Here is an 18712-nt window from a genome sequence, read left to right as displayed (position 1 = left end):
GAAAGTATTTACTAACTGATTTCCCAATATTTATAAGATTTTAGAAAACCGTAAAAAATTCTTGAGGTAAATTCTGACCGCCTTAAAAACGTTTTTAGAGATATGCCCATAGTGGCTTTTAAAAGAGACAAAAATTAAAGGAAAATTATAATTAATAAATATAATTACATATGATTGATACTATATGGAGTCTTGGTTACATTTTAAAGGCATAGGGTCTAAGATATTGGTGAAATTTTGCATGTTTCAAAAAGGTGGCGAAATTTAAGATCATAACTAGAAAATCACACAATGTTCTTCAGAATGTTTACAAACACATTGGATAACGATAGTAATTACAAAATAATTCCCTGTTCTCATTTGCCTAAACTGGTACCCTGTTGATTTCGCATCTCTTATGTTTGTGTGTAGCCACCAATCAGCGGGGTACAAGTTTAATATATTGTCCTCCAGACAAAATTTTTATATAGGGCTAATAGATAACTCATAATTAATACTACAAATTTCTTTTTTGGAGTTCTTGCAAAATATTGTGATGTCATTTTTTGAAATAAAAGATAGATCCTATGCCTTTAATGTTATTCAAATTATATTAAAACTATATAAATTCGTTTGTACTTCAACTTATCATAACTTTTCAATAATGATTGCCTTTCTTGCAAGTTGTAATAGTGGTGTCTTTTCTAAATTATTGGTGGCCTTGAAAAAGGCCGTTTTGACTGGATCTTGATAGTCTGCAGCACAGGTTAGATGCCATTCAGGTACACGAGTCTCCCTAGGACCTGCACTTCACAGGATCAGTCGAAGGGCTGATAGAATGCTGTGATAAAACAGGCGATTCCCGCGATCATTGAGGTGAACTCCATCTTCAAGCCAAATTCTTCAAAAATGTACTTGTTGGCCCGTTTCTTCTTGCGGTCATATAACTTAATATCATAGAATGACACAGAATTAGATTTCATGAATATACATAGAAATAAGCTAACTTTATATTGCATGTAGACCTATATAATGAAATACGCTTTTTAAAAAATCTCTATAAATTAATATCTAGATTTAAACATAATAAAATCATTAAAATAAATATACAATACATGTGATCAATACCAAATTATAAAAAATAGTAGACTAATTATTATAAAAAACAATACATGCGATGCTTGGAAAATTGGAAGAATTACCGAGTTATGTAGACATCGGTGATGACTGAATTGTGATCATGAATCACTGTTTTATCAGCTAATCCAATCGTCATTAAATATGATGCGGCCTGTATGATACATCATAATTGTATATACACGATAACAAAGAGGATCAGCGTACAGTCGCATACATATACCATGTTCTGTTAAAAAAAAGGGGGGGGGGGCACCTTCTAACTCGGCCAGCATTTATCTTATCAAACTTTTGTAAGATACAGGGATGGTTCACCATGACGTAACAATCAACGACACGTCACACTGGCTTCCAAGATGAAGACTTTGCACACTAAATTTGAGCTTTTAAGTCGGGCCTAAATCAAGGGGCGGATCGTGAAACTCTAATGATTTCGATCCATTATTCTCGCTGATCCGTAATACCATGGGATATGCACCCGTGATATGTGTTTACCATGATATAGGAGAACTTAATGGTGAATAAATGACTTTAAAATTCGCAACATTTTAATGTGTTGATATTTCCTACGTTATATTACCAAAGTACGGGAATCAGTGTACGCTACGTCAGAATTAAATTTGTGACGTCGCTAAATAGATAGTCTGCAGCAGGCGCGGTCGCGGCAGCCATACCAGATCGAGAGAGTGTTTACATTGCGGCGTACTGGTCCTTGTAGAATTTGAACGTCGCATTGCCTCTTATAAATCGTTGCAAATGGTCGCAGTTGAAGAGATGAAGAAGTGTAGGTATGTTTATTCCTCCTCTATGCGACGGTTTGCTCATAACCGAGACAAGTGCACGTTGCGAAGTGCGAGGGCAGGCCAGGCTTGTATATCGAGCTATTGCAGATCTTACGGGGCTGGATGTATGATCAATTGTGGAAATTGCTGTTTTCTGTTACAACAACTGAGAAATGCAGTTTGAATCGCGGTAATACTTGGAACAAAGCGATGGGGTTAGTGCCATGCCAGGCATGGCACTAAGGGTTACTGACATGCGCACTAAGGGTTAGTGCCATTCCTGGCATGGCACTAACCCCTCTGTGACGTCACATAAAAACACAAACAGAAAAATGAACTAACATCCCAACATTACAGTAGGCTAACAGACAATGAAACACAACTTGTAAACAATAAAATAATAAACAAAAACAAATAAACACTGAGAACATTCCATTAATAAGATTACACCCAAAGTTTATCAAGTGTAAAATGGTGTTAGGTGTAAAACAGTTAAAAAAAATTTTTTTCTTGAAATGAAGACTTACTACCCTGAGTTAGTGCCTCACTCTGCAAGAACATTTGTAAATTAATGTACTTATTTACTAACTAACATGCACTACGGCTGAAATCAAAATTTAATTGCTTTATGGGGAATATAATTATTATGTAATAATTTAATACCTTGTTCAAAGTAAATCAACAAATGAAAGTGGCCACATTCAGGGCATTGTGTTTTACAATTACATTTTGTTTTTGTTTGTTGCAGTGTGCCATTACTTTTTAAATGGATGAACCATTTCCGTGATTTGTGTGTAAGTGAGGCAGTCCAATTTCACCTCAAACAAGTCGAGAGGGAGTACTGTGTAGTGTCTGCGTTATTTTATACATATGAAAGGTAATAGTTTTAAATGCCCATCTTTTGATGGGCCGTATTGTGATATACTATGAGCTTTCCCTCAAACCCTCAATCTTGGTCAGTTTCATACCCACAGGCTAAAATTAGCTTGTGGTAGAAAAAGTTGATTTCAACCCCTGCCTAGGACCATGAAACTTGGCCAGTTGGTGCATCTCTGGGGAGGGGCAGGTGATGTGTCACAACCTGAATTAGGTCACTATTCCATTAAGTATGCAATGGGATCGCAGTAGGTCAGTGGTAGAATGTTTACTTCGGGAGGTCGTGCGTTCGAGCCCCACTCAAACCTGAGACATAAGCATAGATGGTGATTGCTCCTTCGCCAAATGCTCGGCATGTAAAAGTGAGAATCACGGGTCTTTCGAATATGATCTTGAAAACATAGGCCCCATGTCACGGCAAGTGTTGGCACGTTTAAGAACTTACTACTACGACAGTAAGTGCCATGCATAGGTCTAAATTTACAGTACTGCACCTAGAGCTTATCGTCGATTAAAAATCTCTCGAGAGCTAATGTTGCCTGTTGTTTTGTACATGTCGTCTGAAAATAAATATTTCTTATTATTTTGTTGAATAAAATGTAATAGATATTTTTGTTTCAGTTTGTACTGAAAAATAATTACTTCAGGGTCTTTATTATTCTTGGATTCATCAAGTTATTTTATTTTGTCATACAAAATAAAACTGAACCGAAAAAACCAAAAACCAAGGTTTTGTTAACCGAACCGAAAAATGTCTGAACTGACAGCTCTAGCCTGCTGGTCCATAAATATCCGTTTATAGATTTTTTGACTTTTCATTCAAACATACAAGAGATCTAGACATTCCAAGAGAAACGTGGGTAGAAAGTAGTGAATGTTGAAGAGGCCAGGTAGAAGTGAAAATGTTAATCTTTATATGCTTCATTGTTGAGAATACTGTTGGTGAGGTTGTTTATAACACAGCAATAGAACTTGAGGTTGAGAATCTGAATGAAGATTGACAATAAAGACCCCTCTCTCTCTCTCTCTCTCTCTCTCTCTCTCTCTCTCCATATTTAGACTATTAGATTCTATTTTCCTACATTTTTAGCTCACCTGAACTGAAAGCTCAAGTGAGATTTTCTGATCACCTGTTGTCCGTCATCTGTCCGTCTGTCTTGTAAACTTTTCACATTTTCAACATCTTCTCCAAAATCACTGGGCCAATTTCAGCGAAACTTGGCAGAAAGCATTCTTTAGTAATGGACTTTCAAGTTTGTTTAAATGAAGGGCCATGCCCCCTTCAAAGGGAAGATAATCTCAAAATGCAAAACTAGGATAGAGTCATTTAAAAATCTTCGCAAGAACCACTGGGCCTGAAAGCTTCCTGACATAATGCAGATTCAAGTTTGTTAAAATCATGATTCCTGATTGGGCCACAATAGGGGATCAAGGTTTTGTATACAAATGTATAGGGAAAACTTTTTAAAATCCTCTTAAGAACCACCATGCCAGAAGAGGTGAAATTTATGTGAAAGCTTCGACTTAGTTCAGATTCAAGTTTGTTAGAATCGTGTTCCTCAGAGGTAGGATTGAGCCACAAAAGGGAAAATCTTTAAAAAATCTTCTCAAGAACTACTGGTTTAGGAAAGTAGAAATTGAAATTAAAGCTTACTAACGTAGTGAGGGCCTCCGTGGCCAAGTGGTTTGAGCATCGCGCTCAAAATCACACGGCCTCTCACCTCTGGTGGGCATGGGTTCGAATCCTGCTCGCGCCGGTAAGTGAGAAAGTTTAATTTCGGAGGTAAGTGGTCTCTTCCCAGGTACATTGTACCTGGGTTCTCTCTTCCACCAATAAACACTGGGCGCCACCAGATAACTGAAAAATTGTTGAGTGTGGCGGAAAACATCAATCAATCCTGACATAGTGCAGATTCAAGTTTGTTAAAATCATGGCATCCAGGGGTAGGATGGGGCCACAATAGGGGATCAAAGTTTTACGTACAAATATATCGGGAAAATTATTAAAAATCTTCTGTAGATCACTGGGCCAGAAAATTTTACATGTACATGAATGTTTCCTGACACAGTGCAGATTCAAGTTTGGTAAAATCATGCTCCCAGAGGGTAGAATGGGGTCACAATAGGGGATCAGAGTTTTACATACAAATATTAGAGAAAATCTTTAAAAGTTTTCTTCTCAAGAACCATTGGACTAAAGAAGTTTACATTTACATGAAAGCTTCCTGACATAGTGCAGATTCAAGTTTGTGAAAATCATTGCCCAAGGGGGTAGGTTTGGGCCACAATAGGGATCAAAGTTTTACATGTGAATAAATATAGAGAAAATTTTAAATATGGGCCAAGGTGACTCGGGGGTGAGCAATGTGGCCCATGGGCCTCCTTAAATTTTGTTTTATTTTTAAAATTTTATAATTATTCCTAAACTGTTGCCATAAATAAGAAAGTAAATAGCTCATATTTTATACAATGTATATTTCCAACTTTAAATAAAGAATATTTGACTTGTAAGATTACTAAGGCAGAATATGCAAATGACTTAACTTGGGGCAGTAGGAGACATGGATTGCTATGCAATACTTACAGAATGCTTGTTTTATTATATGCACATTTACATGAATATTCATTTCTCTAGAATTGAAAATGACTTGAAGAATTAATTGCCATTGAAACACAAGTGTCTTTTCAAGTCATTCATACTACGTATTGATATTTTTTGTAGGTTGTGTCGTACTATCTTCAAAGAAGAAGAGAAAGGGTATTTCTATGTACATTTTGTTATCTTGTATATTATTATACACCCCGAACGAAGTTCACGGGGGTATATAGGAACCACTCTGTCCGTCCGTCTGTCTGTCTGTGCAGATTCGTGTCCGGGCCATAACTTCTTTGTTCTTTGACTTAGGCATACCATATTTGGCACACAGGTGGATCACCATGAGACAATGTGTCAAGTACCTTCATGACCTCTATATGACCTTGACCTCAAGGTAAAAATTAAAGTGTTTTTTTTTTTTTTACAATGAATTTGTGTCCGGGCCATAACTTCTTTGTTCTTTGACATAGGCATACCATATTTGACACACGAGTGTATCACCATGAGACGATGTGTCATGTACCTTCATGACCTCCATATGACCTTGACCTCAAGGTCAAAATTAAAGGTTTTTACAATGAATTCATGTCAGGGCCATGACTTCTTTGTTCTTTGACATAGGCATACCATATTTGACACATGAGTGTATCACCAAGAGACGATGTGTCGGGTATGTTCATGACCTCTATATGACCTTGAACTTTGACCTCAAGGTCAAAATTATAAGTTTATGCCATGGATTTGTGTTCAGACTATATCTTCCATTTTCTTCTACAAAGGCATACCACATTTTTACACTCAGGAAAGAGGTAATTTATACCTATTAACAACACCCTTTGGGAGATTGGGGTAAACTGAGAAAATTCAATATTTTCACTTTGAAAACTTCTTGGGGAGGGGTTGTTACTTACAGATACCTAATATGGTATTTAGACATTACCAGTGCTAGGTATAACAGTTATCTGGTATTTAGACATCACCAGTGCTAGGTATAACAGTTATCTGGTATTTAGACATCACCAGTGATAGGTATAACAGTTATCTGGTATTTAGACATCACCATTGAAAAGTATAACAGTTATCTGGTATTTAGACATCACCAGTGATAGGTACAACAGTTATCTGGTATTTAGACATCACCATTGATAAGTATAACAGTTATCTGGTATTTAGACATCACCAGTGATAGGTATAACAGTTATCTGGTATTTAGACATCACCATGGATAGGTATAACAGTTATCTGGTATTTAGACATCACCAGTGTTAGGTATAACAGTTATCTGGTATTTAGACGTCACCAGTGCTAGGTATAACAGTTATCTGGTATTTAGACATCACCATGGATAGGTATAACAGTTATCTGGTATTTAGACATCACCAGTGATAGGTATAACAGTTATCTGGTATTTAGACATCACCAGTGATAGGTATAACAGTTATCTGGTATTTAGACATCACCATTGAAAAGTATAACAGTTATCTGGTATTTAGACATCACCAGTGATAGGTACAACAGTTATCTGGTATTTAGACATCACCATTGATAAGTATAACAGTTATCTGGTATTTAGACATCACCAGTGATAGGTATAACAGTTATCTGGTATTTAGACATCACCATGGATAGGTATAACAGTTATCTGGTATTTAGACATCACCAGTGATAGGTATAACAGTTATCTAGCTCATTTTACTAGATTGTACATAACAATCACTTTGCTTCTCTATGTTATGGGTAAACTTGTATGTTCATATAATAGTAAATGTTGTGTGCAAAAAAAATAAAATAAAAAATTAATAATAATAATGAGTACATGTAATTTGATGGAAAACAGAGTTACCATTTACTCAAAATAATTGTTTTTCCAAAATATTGATATGCTTTTGATCATAGTGATTATGTTTCTATGAATTTTAAGGGACACCAGCAGCATTCCATTAGAGACGGTCACAAACAAAAAACGGCTCTCCTGGGTGTTATTTCTGTTGGCAAAAGGTACAGTGTAAACAAAGCATTTTACTGAGTAAAGTGTCAGATTTGACAGAATAAAGTGTCAGATTTTACAGAATAGATTTTACAGAATAAAATGTCAGATAAATCAGATTTTACAGAATAAACTGTCAGATTTTACAGAATAGATTTTACAGAATAAAATGTCAGATAAATCAGATTTTACAGAATAAAGTGTCAGATTTTACAGAATGTGTCAAATTTTACAGGATGAAGTTTCAGGTTCACAAACTGAGATTAACAATTAGGTTTACTTTGATTTTAGGATGTCTGATGTGTGTATTTGTGCTTTGTGAGGAGACAAGATAATGTAAATTAAATGAGAAAATGTTTTTATATGACTCAAACAAGAGTAGCTGAACATATGCTGAGGTTTATTTGATCATTGGCATGCAATTGACATGTTTGTATGTACACGTTTAAGTTTGGAGGAATTTTGAAATGTTTCAGAGAGGTTATTAACAGATGGGCAACTAGTGGAAGCTTTCTACATCTTAGTATGCTGTTATGAGTATGTGCTACGGGATACGCCTGGCTTCCTATTGAATTCTCCATATGGTGAGTAATTAAACAAGTGTGGTATTGTTATTGAGGGGTATGGTGGATCCAGCATCGCAGGAATATTAAATGACACGCATATAAATATTGTATTTACAAACTTTTTATTAATGTGAGAACACTAAATGAAACAGCGAAGACACTCAGTCACATGAGAAGTCTTAAGTTAAGGGTCCATGAGATTATTCACTGGAAAATGTTGAAGAAAATTTATAGTTTTATTTTGTTTTAGCTCATCTGCTTCTTCTTCCATTTCTCATACAAAGTTTGTTTGGGTAACAACTTTTTTTCTCCCCCACCGCAACGTGGAAGGGGACATAGAGATACCGGTGTCCGTGCGTGCATCTGTCCCACTTCACTTTGTGGACGCAACTCCTCAGAAACCGCTCAACGGATTTTGTTCATATTTTGTAGGATTGTTAGTCACCATGTGTAGTTGATCATATTGCGCTGCCATTTTGATTCGACAATTTTTACAGGAGTTATGGGACTTTGTTGAATTTGTACGTGCTACACTATAGGAACACTTTGTGGACGCAACTTCTCCGAAGCCGCTCAACGGATTTTGTTCAAATTTTGTAGGATTATTAGTCACCATATGTAGTTCATCATATTGCGCCGTCATTTTGATTTGACAAATTTTAGTACAGGAGTTATGGGACTTTTGTGCTTCAACTTTTTTTTTTGCGGCGGTGGACATGGCTACGTGTAGCAATCTTGTTGTATTTTGACATTAAAGCCCTTATATATTTGGTATGTGGGTATACCATGATAAGACAGTGTGTCGCGTACCATTTTATTTACCTTTGACCTTGACCTTATATATAAAGGTCAATTGATTGAATTATTTGGCATTTTTGTTGTCTGGACCATAACGTTTTAGCTCACCTAAGCCAAAGGCTCAAATGTTGAGCTTTTCTGATCAAAATTTGTCCATTGTCTGTTATAGGCGTAAACTTTTCACATTTTCATCTTCTCCAGAACCACTGGGCCAATTTCAACCAAACTTGGCACAAGGTATCCTTGGATAAAGGGGATTCAAGTTTGTACAATTGAAGGGCCATGTCCCCTTCAAAGGGGAGATAATCACTAAAAATGCAAAAATAGGGTGGGGTCATTTAAAAATCTTCTCAAGAACCACTGAGCCAGAAGAGCTGAAATTTACATGAATTCAAAGCTGCCTGACATAATGTAGATTCAAGTTTAATAAAATCATAACCCCCTGGGGTATGTTGAGGCCACAATAGGAAATCAAAGTTAGAAATGTGAATATATAAAGAAAATCTTAAAAAATCTTCTTAAGAACCATTTGGCCAGAAAAGTGGGGATTTACCTGAAAGCTTCCTGATATAAAGTAGATTCAGATTTGTTCAATCATGGCCTCCAAAGTTAGAGTAGGCCACATTAGGGGATCAAAATTTTTCATGCTGAAATACAGCAATTACTTCCTCTCCAGAACCATCAAATTTGACACAAATCATCCTTAGATGAAGGGGAGATAATCACAAAAATAACAAAATTAGGACGGGGTCATTTAAACATTTCTCAAGAACCATTGGGCCATAAGAGCTGAAATTTACATGAAAGCTTCCTGACATAGTGCAGATTCAAATTTGTTAGAATCATGACCCCTGGGAGTAGGATGGGGCCACAACAGGGGATTAAATTTTCACATGCAAATATATAAGGAAAATCTTTAAAGAGATTCAAGTTTGTTAAAAATCATTGCTCCCGGGGGATATGATGGGGCCACAATAGGGGATAAAAATTTTACATGCAAAGATATAGGGAAAATCTTTAAAAATCTTCTCAAGAACCACTGTGCTAGGAAAGTAGAATTTTACATGAAAGCTTCCTGACATAGTTCAGATTCAAGCTTGTTGAAAGCATGGGCCCAGGAGGTAGGATGGGACCACAATAGGGATCAAAGTTTTACATGCGAATATATAGGGAAAATCTTTAGATCTGGGCCAAGGTGACTCAGGTTTGCAATGTGGCCCATGGGCCTCTTGTTTGTCAGTTTAATATATTGTCCTCCAGACGAACTTTTTATAAAGAGCTAAAACGTCAAAATGATTTCAATTTCAAAGCGATGCAGCTATAGATAACTCATAATTAATACTACAAATTTGTTTTTTTGGAGTTCTTCTTGTAAAATATTGTGATGTTATTTTTTAAATTAAAAATAGACACTATGCCTTTAAGAATTGTCCAAGATTTGATGATTGACTTTAAATACATGTATATGGATGTGTATTTACATGTTAGATGAGGTTCAAGTTATGGAGGGTTCGGAGAGGCAGGAGGGTCTGATGTTGAAGACTCTCTCGGAGCAGTTCGATCTATCTTATGAAGAGGTACAGAATGTTTCAGTTGTATAGATAAAAATGTATCACTTATATTTACTGCTTTGGACAGGACTAATTTGTCTGAAATATTTTCTACAATTACATCTAAAAAAATAAATAAATAGATGGAAATCACAAAAAGCAATGTTTGTAGTTTACTAATTTAAGTGTTAATTTTTGTCTTCATTCTCTGTTTTATAGGAATGTAATTACAGCTTTAGCTAGATAATTGGTTGGGGTTTTGAATATGAGGACCTGACTGATCTATGGAATCAATGAATATTGAACTCTGTAGATTAATATAAATGATTTCGTAAAGAACAGTTATCATCAGGTCACCTGAGCTATAAGATAGGCCAAGTTTTTTTTCATCCTGCCACAAAATGGTCAGAGCATATAGTTTTACCCTAAGGCTGATCCATCCTTCTGTCGTTCCATGACACCCAGTTTTCTGCATCTTGTTTTCTGAATGCCTTGAGGTATTGAATTGATTTTTGTAGGCAGGTGTGTATAGATAAGTTTTGTTCCGGTTCATTGATTTTTGATGGAGTTGTGCCCCTTTAACGTAGAAAAATTACTGTTACAACCAGTTTTTTAAAACTTTTTTCTAAACACCTTGAGATATTTAACTGGCTTGGAGGTTAAAAAACTTTTACCGCACTCATACTCAAACTCAGCCATATTTATTTTGAGTACAATTCTGAGCAAGCTCCAAAGCATACTCGAAAAATCCAGAGCATGTACTACATTTGAGTACGAGAATGATTTTATAAGAGTTTTTAACCTTCACTTTTCAGTATGAGTACCATTTAGAGCACAGAGTTTGAGTATGAAAACATGCTCAGAAAAGTTTTATAACCCCCAGGCCTGATTATTTGTATGCAGATGAATATTGATGAGTTACAAATCGAGTTTGAGTTTTGTTCCTGTTCGTTGATTTTTAGCTCACCTGAGCTAAAGGGTCTAGTGAGCATTTCTGTTGTTGTCGTAAACTTCTCACATGTTCATCTTCTTCTCCAGTACCACTGGGCAAATTTCAACCGAACTTGGCACAGAGCATCCTTGGGTGAAGGGATTCAAGTTTGGTGAAATGAAGGGCCATGAAAATGAAAAAAATATGGTGGGGTCATTTAAAAATCTTAAGAACCACTGACCCATAAAAGCTAAACTTTACATGAAAGCTTCCAGACAAAATGGAAATTTAAGTTTGTAAAAATCATGACCCTTGGGGTTAGGATGGGGCCACAATAGGGGATGAAAGTTTTACATGTGAAGGAAACCAAACTAAATGGCACAAAGCATCCTTAGATGAAATTTGTTGATATGAAAGGCCATACCCATCTACAAGGGCATATGATATTTAATGAATTTGTAATCAAATTTAATAATTAAGTTTGATAATTAATGAATTTTTAGTTGTTACCTTTGAAAAGGTTTTTCCTGAACCAAGCTGCTTGTATAACGATAGTTTGCTCAAGATTGTTTATTGCTAGGAATTGCTGCTCAGGTGAGCAATGTGGCCTATGAGCCTCTTGTTGCAACAGCAATAGAGATCCAAAGATTTTATACCGGGACATTTAGAAATTTTTCATATCACAGCAAAGTAGTCGCAATTTGTCAAATAATATGGAGCATCGGAAGACATAGTTTTCTGAAGACAGGTGTTTAACCACTGTTCGTGTTATAAGCTTAGCTAGATTCATAGCTCTGTTTGTCAGTATTGTAACTCTGGTGAAAGTGGGCCTTCTATTGTAGTAAGTCCATTTTTTTTATCATGATTTTAATTGTTGATTAATACAAGATTGAGTAAAATTGAAAATAGAATTTGCATCATATTATTTTAGATAGTCCTTGTGCAGAAAAGTAGAGTGGAGCCATACTTTCAAAGATTATTCCAAGGAGACAGAGAGATTGAGGTATAAGTTTTAGGAGACATCGAAATTGAGGTATAGATTTTAGCATACAGCGAGATTAAGGTATAGATCAGGGGTCAAAATTAACTTTTTCTACCACAGGCTAATTTTAGCCTGTGGGTAAAAAATCCACAGGCTAAAATGAAAACCTACAAACTAAAATAAAAATAATGAAGCAGTGCTCTTTTTCATAGTTTTTAGCTCACCTGAGCTAAAAGCTCAAGTGAGCTTTTCTGATCACCCGTAGTCCGTCCGTCTGTAAACGTTTAACATTTTTGACTTCTTCTCAAAAACCACTGGGCCATTTTCAACCAAAGTTGGCACAAAGCATCTTTAGGTAAAGGGAATTCTAAATTGTTAAAATAAAGGGCCAGACCACCTTCCAAGGGGAGATAATCAAGAAAAGGTTAAAATAGAGTAGGGTCATTAAACAATCTTCTTCTCAAGAACCACTGGGTCAGAAAAGATGAAATTTATAGATAAGCTTTATTAGGTAGTGCAGATTCTAAATTGTTAAAATCATGGCCCCCGGGGGTTGGATGGGGCCACAATAGGGGATCAAAGTTTTACATACAAATATATAGGAAAAATCTTCTTAAGAACCACTGAGCCAGAAAAGCTGAGATTTATATGAAAGCTTCCTGATACAGTGCAGATTCTAAATTGTTAAAATCATGGCCCCTGGGGGTCGGATGGGGCCACAATAGGGGATCAAAGTTTTACATGCAAATATATAGGAAAAATCTTTAAAAATCTTTTTCTCAAGAACCACTAAGCCAGAAAAGCTGAGATTTATGTGAAAGCTTCTTGATATAGTGCAGATTCAGGTTTGTTAAAATCCTGGCTCCCGGGGGTCGGATGGGGCCACAATAGGGAATCAAAGTTTTACATACAAATATATTGTGACAATCTTTATAAATCATCTTCTCAAGAACCACTAAACCAGAAAAGCTGAGATTTACATGAAAGCTTCCTGACATACCGTATATCAGGTTTTTTCTGCGTCATGTTTTTTCCGCGAATCAGAACCTAAAACAGTATGTTAAATTTATGCGAATCATATTTTCACTATTTCAAAGTCATAGCAAAAATATAATTCACGATTATCTAAACTTATGAACGAATCGGGGGTAAAAGCTTGTATTTGTACGTATAACTCTTCATTTTTGATGCAAAAATTCAGCCAATGAAACGATTTACAAGATTTCTGAGTTACTGTCGCAATTATAATCAAATCTCAATAAGGATGATATTCCTGTTTCTCTGAATCCATCTCTGACGATTTCGGGTTTTGTTCGCATGTAATCATAGAACTTTGTCAGCCATTTTGTTCCAAGTGCCTTCATCCGGGTTAGAGATCAATTGAACTTCACCTCGTCAATTTCGGAAGACACGCTCAGCTGATCACACACCTGTGCTGCGTACCAGTGTTCATTTTTGTTTACACTCAAGTATATTGTAAATATGTACAATTTGGAGGTATAGTAACGTAAATCACTGTTCGTTAGCTATAATGGTACTAGTACAAAATATTTATCGATAATCATTTTCAGTTTAAAACGGCCATCAACCATGTACCGTTATATGTGCATGTATGAGTAGCTCAGGTATAATTATCCATTGAAGCACAGACCGTGACCCATTTAATTAGCTTGTCCTTTATTAAATAAACACCGAGGCTCCCATAACTGTTACCTGGCGCTTGTCGGATATAGGGGGAAACAAAACACACTGAACACAGAACTTTCACCGCACCATTATATGTATGCTATATAACTCTATTACAAAAACAAAACTTTGTATGAAATTTACGCGGATTTATTTTCTGCGATTCAGAAATCGTCGCGAACAAAGCGGAAATTAGATACACACGGAAAAAACCTGATATACAGTAGTGCAGATTCAAGTTTGTTAAAATCATGGCCCCCGGGGGTCGGATGGGGCCAAAAGGGGGATCAAAGTTTTACATACATTTTTACAAATATATAGGAAAAATCTTTAAAAATCTTCTCAAGAATCACTGAGCCAGAAAAGTTGAGATTTATTTGAAAGCTTCCTGATATAGTGCAGATTCTAAATTGTTAAAATCATGGCCCCCGGAGGTCGGATGGGGCCAAAATTGGGGATCAAAGTTTTACATATAAATATATAGGGAAAAACTTTAAAAATCTTCTTCTCAAGAACCATTAAGCCAGAAAAGCTGAGATTTACAAGAAAGCTTCCTGACATAATGCAGATTCAAGTTTGTTCAAATCATGGGCCCCTGGGGTTGGATGGGGCCACAATAGGGGATCAAAGTTTTACATACAAATATATAGGAAAAATCTTTAAAAATCTTCTTCTCAAGAACCACTGAGTCGGAAAAGCTGATTTTTACATGAAAACTTCCTGACATAATGCAGATTCAAGTTTGTTCAAATCATGGGCTCTGGGGGTTGGATGGGGCCACAATAGGGGATCAAAGTTTTACAAACAAATATATGGGAAAAATCTTCTTCTCAAGAACTACTGAGCCAGAAAAGCTGATTTTTACATGAAAACTTTCTGACATAGTGCAGATTCAAGTTTGTTCAAATCATGGCCCCCGGGGGTAGGATGGGGCCACAAGGGGGGATCAAAGTTTTACATACAAATATATAGTTAAAATCTTTTTCTCAATAACCACTGAGTCAGAAAAGCTGATATTTACAAGAAAACTTTCTGACATAGTGCAGATTCAAGTTTGTTCAAATCATGGCCCCCGGGGGTTAGGATGGGGCCACAAGTGGGGGGGGGGGATCAAAATTTTACATTCAAATATAGGAAAAAGCTTTAAAAATCTTCTTCTCAAGAACCATTGGGCCAAAGAAGTTGACATTTACATGAAAGCTTTCTGACATAGTGTAGATTCAAGTTTACAAAGGGTAGTTTGGGCCATAATAGGGACTAAGGTTTTACATGCAAATATATATGGAAAGTCTTCAGATATGGGCCAAGGTGACTCAGGTGAGCGATGTGGCCCATGGTCCTCTTGTTTAACAATGGATTCGTGTCCGGGTCGTAACTTCTTTGTTCTTTGACATAGGCATACCATATTTAACACACGAGTGTATCACCATGAGACGATGTGTCATGTATCTTCATGTCAAAATGTCAAAATTAAAGGTTTTTGCAATGGATTCGTGTCAGGGCCATGACTTCTTTGTTCTTTGACATAGGCATACCATATTTGACACATGAGTGTATCACCATGAGACGATGTGTCGGGTACCTTCATGACCTTGAACTTTGACCTCAAGGTCAAAATTGATTATAGGGTTTTGACATAGTCATACCATAAGACATGGGTGTATCACCATGAGACTATGTGTCATGTACATTCATGACGTCTTTATGACCTTGACCTTTGATCTCAATATCAAAATTATACGTTTATGCCATGGATTTGTTTTCGGACTATATCTTCCATTTTCTTCTACAAAGGCATACCATATTTTTACATTTAGGAAAGAGGTAATTTATACCTATTAACAACACCCTTTGGGAGATTGGGGTAAGTGGGGGGGTATTCTTAGTGAGCATTGCTCACAGTACCTCTTGTTTTATTAGTTATTGTCGCTGATGATTCATTGTTTGTTTTTTTTATCAGTTATTGTCGCTGACGGAGCAGTATGAGAGAGACTACAAACAGAAAGGAGACCTGAATGAATTGTTGTTCTTACAGCATGATTCTCATCTGCAGCCACTGGAACAGAATGGGTAATCTAGAAACATATACACTGTCTATATAAATGTGTGTGTGAAACTCAGGGATAGCAGAACTCCAGAAACATATACACTGTCTATATAAATGTGTGTGTGAAACTCAGGGATAGTAGAACTCTAGAAACATATACACTGTCTATATAAATGTATGTGTGAAACTCAGGGATAGTAGAACTCTAGAAACATATACACTGTCTATATAAATGTATGTGTGAAACTCAGGGATAGCAAAACTCTAGGGAGGATGAAAGTTGTATTTTATGACTTGTCTTTAGGAAGTGATGTGCTCATTTTAATTGATAGCCGTATAGTTCTGTAGGTATAAGTTAATACATTGATAGAGTATATGAGCAGAGAGAAGCGAATTATTTGGGAATTATATTTCAAATGTTGAATATTTCATATGCCAAAACAAAAAATGAACACAATGCAGTTATATGTGTTTCTTTTTATATTTGACTTTATCATTGACTTTCAAATTAAAGTATCAGTATAAGATATAAGTAAGGATTAAAACAATTGCTATTTTTTTTGGGCCCACTTGCATCTTTTTAAACAATGTACATTAACCATTTTTTCAATTTCTGTTGAATTTTAAAAAAAATAATTTGAAAATCCAAAAATTAGATACTCCTGTCTATAAAGTATTTGACTAAGTCTGGGTCATCCCGACAATTGCGTAAACCATTAAAATTTTGCATATGGCCTTAGGAGAATTTTAGCATACTCTAGCAATTTTTAAACCATGTACCAAATTAATAGAAATGATAATAAACAATTAACTTCTCTGAAAATCCTATTTATTGGTATAGTGTTTATATTGAGCATCACCGGATATAAAATCCTATTTATTGGTATAGTGTTTATATTGAGCATTATCGAGAATATTTTGATATTTGATTGATTCATTGATTGTTTTTATAAAGCAACATTTTCAATAATAAAAAAAAGTATACTAGATGACCATTTGATTAGACAACTTCTGGTTTGATCTGAGGAAGTCTGTTTTTATCTATTATATAGTGTACTCCAAGGGGGGCTATTAGTCCCGAAAGGACAGTTCTAGTTTGTTTTTGTTGTTTGGTTTGAATGTTTGTTTGTTTTTTTTGGTTGTTTTTTTTTTTGGCCTAACATAAGATACAGCTGTTTGTAGATACAGATGAGAGATAGAGAGATACAGTAAATACATGTCTACTCTGTTGTAGTAATCTGTCATCGCCAAGAAATGATGAACCAGACGGACCCCCAATAACCCCAGTCAGGTATGTTCCTCCACTTCTCCCACTAACCACCTCATTTCTACACATTCCCAAAGACCCTCTTCTCTTATGACATTAACCACCTCATTTCTACACATTCCCAAAGACCCTCTTCTCTTGTGACATTAACCACCTCATTTCTACACATTCCCAAAGACCCTCTTCTCTTGTGACATTAATCACCTCATTTCTACACATTCCCAAGAACCCTCTTCTCTTGTGACATTAATCACCTCATTTCTACACATTCCCAAGAACCCTCGTCTCTTGTGACATTAACCACCTCATTTCTACACATTCCCAAAGACCCTCTTCATTTGTGACACTAACCACCTCATTTCTACACATTCCCAAGAACCCTCTTCTCTTGTGACATTAACCACCTCATTTCTACACATTCCCAAGAACCCTCTTCTCTTGTGACATTAACCACCTCATTTCTACACGTTCCCAAGAACCCCCTTCTCTTGTGACATTAACCACCTCATTTCTACACATTCCCAAAAACCCTCGTCTCTTGTGACACTAACCACCTCATTTCTACACATTCCCAAAGACCCTCTTCTCTTGTGACATTAACCACCTCATTTCTACACATTCCCAAAGACCCTCTTCTCTTGTGACATTAACCACCTCATTTCTACACATTATAGTGACTAGAACCCTCTTCTCTTGTGACATTAATCACCTCATTTCTACACATTCCCAAAGACCCTCTTCTCTTGTGACATTAACCACCTCATTTCTACACATTATAGTGACTAGAACCCTCTTGTGACATTAACCACCTCATTTCTACACATTATAGTGACTAGAACCCTCTTCTCTTGTGACATTAATCACCTCATTTCTACACATTCCCAAAGACCCTCTTCTCTTGTGACATTAACCACCTCATTTCTACACATTATAGTGACAAGAACCCTCTTCTCTTGTGACATTAACCACCTCATTTGTACACATTATAGTGACTTGATTGAGAAAATAAACACACTGTCTGTTACTGGAGACTCCATAGAGGCAATCCTCAGGTACACAAAGGTTCAGTTCCAATGCGTAATCATTCAATCAGAGTCCATTCTAAAGAGATGGAACATAATCCAACCATGACGTGCCTATAGTATTGAATTCCACCAAAACGGCATTGAAAAAATTCCTTGGGGATTTTATTTTGATATCTGATATAGCCAATCTGAATTTGAACTTTGTGGAAACAGATATATATGTAGTGCATTTGCTGAAAATTTATCATTTTTATTCCAAGTGTATTGTGTGAAAATTTACTATTGAATAATTATGTATTGGAATTTTTTCCCGTTGGTTTTATATTTTGTTACTCTGTTCATTTTTTTTTTGAAAGAACTTGGGTTAATAGCTTTGAAATCGAAGTTCATGTTTTTCATACCAGAGTAATTTTTGGGTGTTCTGTTTGTTTTCTGCAGGTAGTAGTATTCTGACAGGGATTTTCTGTCGGGTTATAAACAGTGTTGTCAGTTTAAAGATTTAA

General features: G+C 36.0%; 1 protein-coding gene across 4 annotated transcripts in view; it reads left to right on the top strand.

Annotated features, from left to right (window-relative positions):
* Positions 1-18712, top strand: part of LOC125659620 (retinoblastoma-associated protein-like) — an 89791-nt gene that overhangs the window by 24582 nt on the left and 46497 nt on the right. For 3 of the 4 annotated variants that reach the window (XM_056149635.1, XM_056149637.1, XM_056149638.1), the window contains exons 5-13: positions 2647-2775; positions 5497-5532; positions 7292-7368; positions 7834-7941; positions 10210-10298; positions 12134-12205; positions 15831-15940; positions 17152-17208; positions 18174-18236. In XM_056149635.1, coding sequence (XP_056005610.1) covers positions 2647-2775; positions 5497-5532; positions 7292-7368; positions 7834-7941; positions 10210-10298; positions 12134-12205; positions 15831-15940; positions 17152-17208; positions 18174-18236 — 741 coding nt within the window. The remainder of the gene's footprint in view (positions 1-2646; positions 2776-5496; positions 5533-7291; positions 7369-7833; positions 7942-10209; positions 10299-12133; positions 12206-15830; positions 15941-17151; positions 17209-18173; positions 18237-18712) is intronic. The other variant, XM_056149636.1, reaches the window with a different exon arrangement.

Source organism: Ostrea edulis, chromosome 9, assembly GCF_947568905.1.
Source record: "Ostrea edulis chromosome 9, xbOstEdul1.1, whole genome shotgun sequence".
In the NCBI taxonomy this organism is placed as follows: Eukaryota; Metazoa; Mollusca; class Bivalvia; order Ostreida; family Ostreidae; genus Ostrea; species Ostrea edulis.
This window is presented reverse-complemented; position numbering and strand designations above follow the sequence as displayed.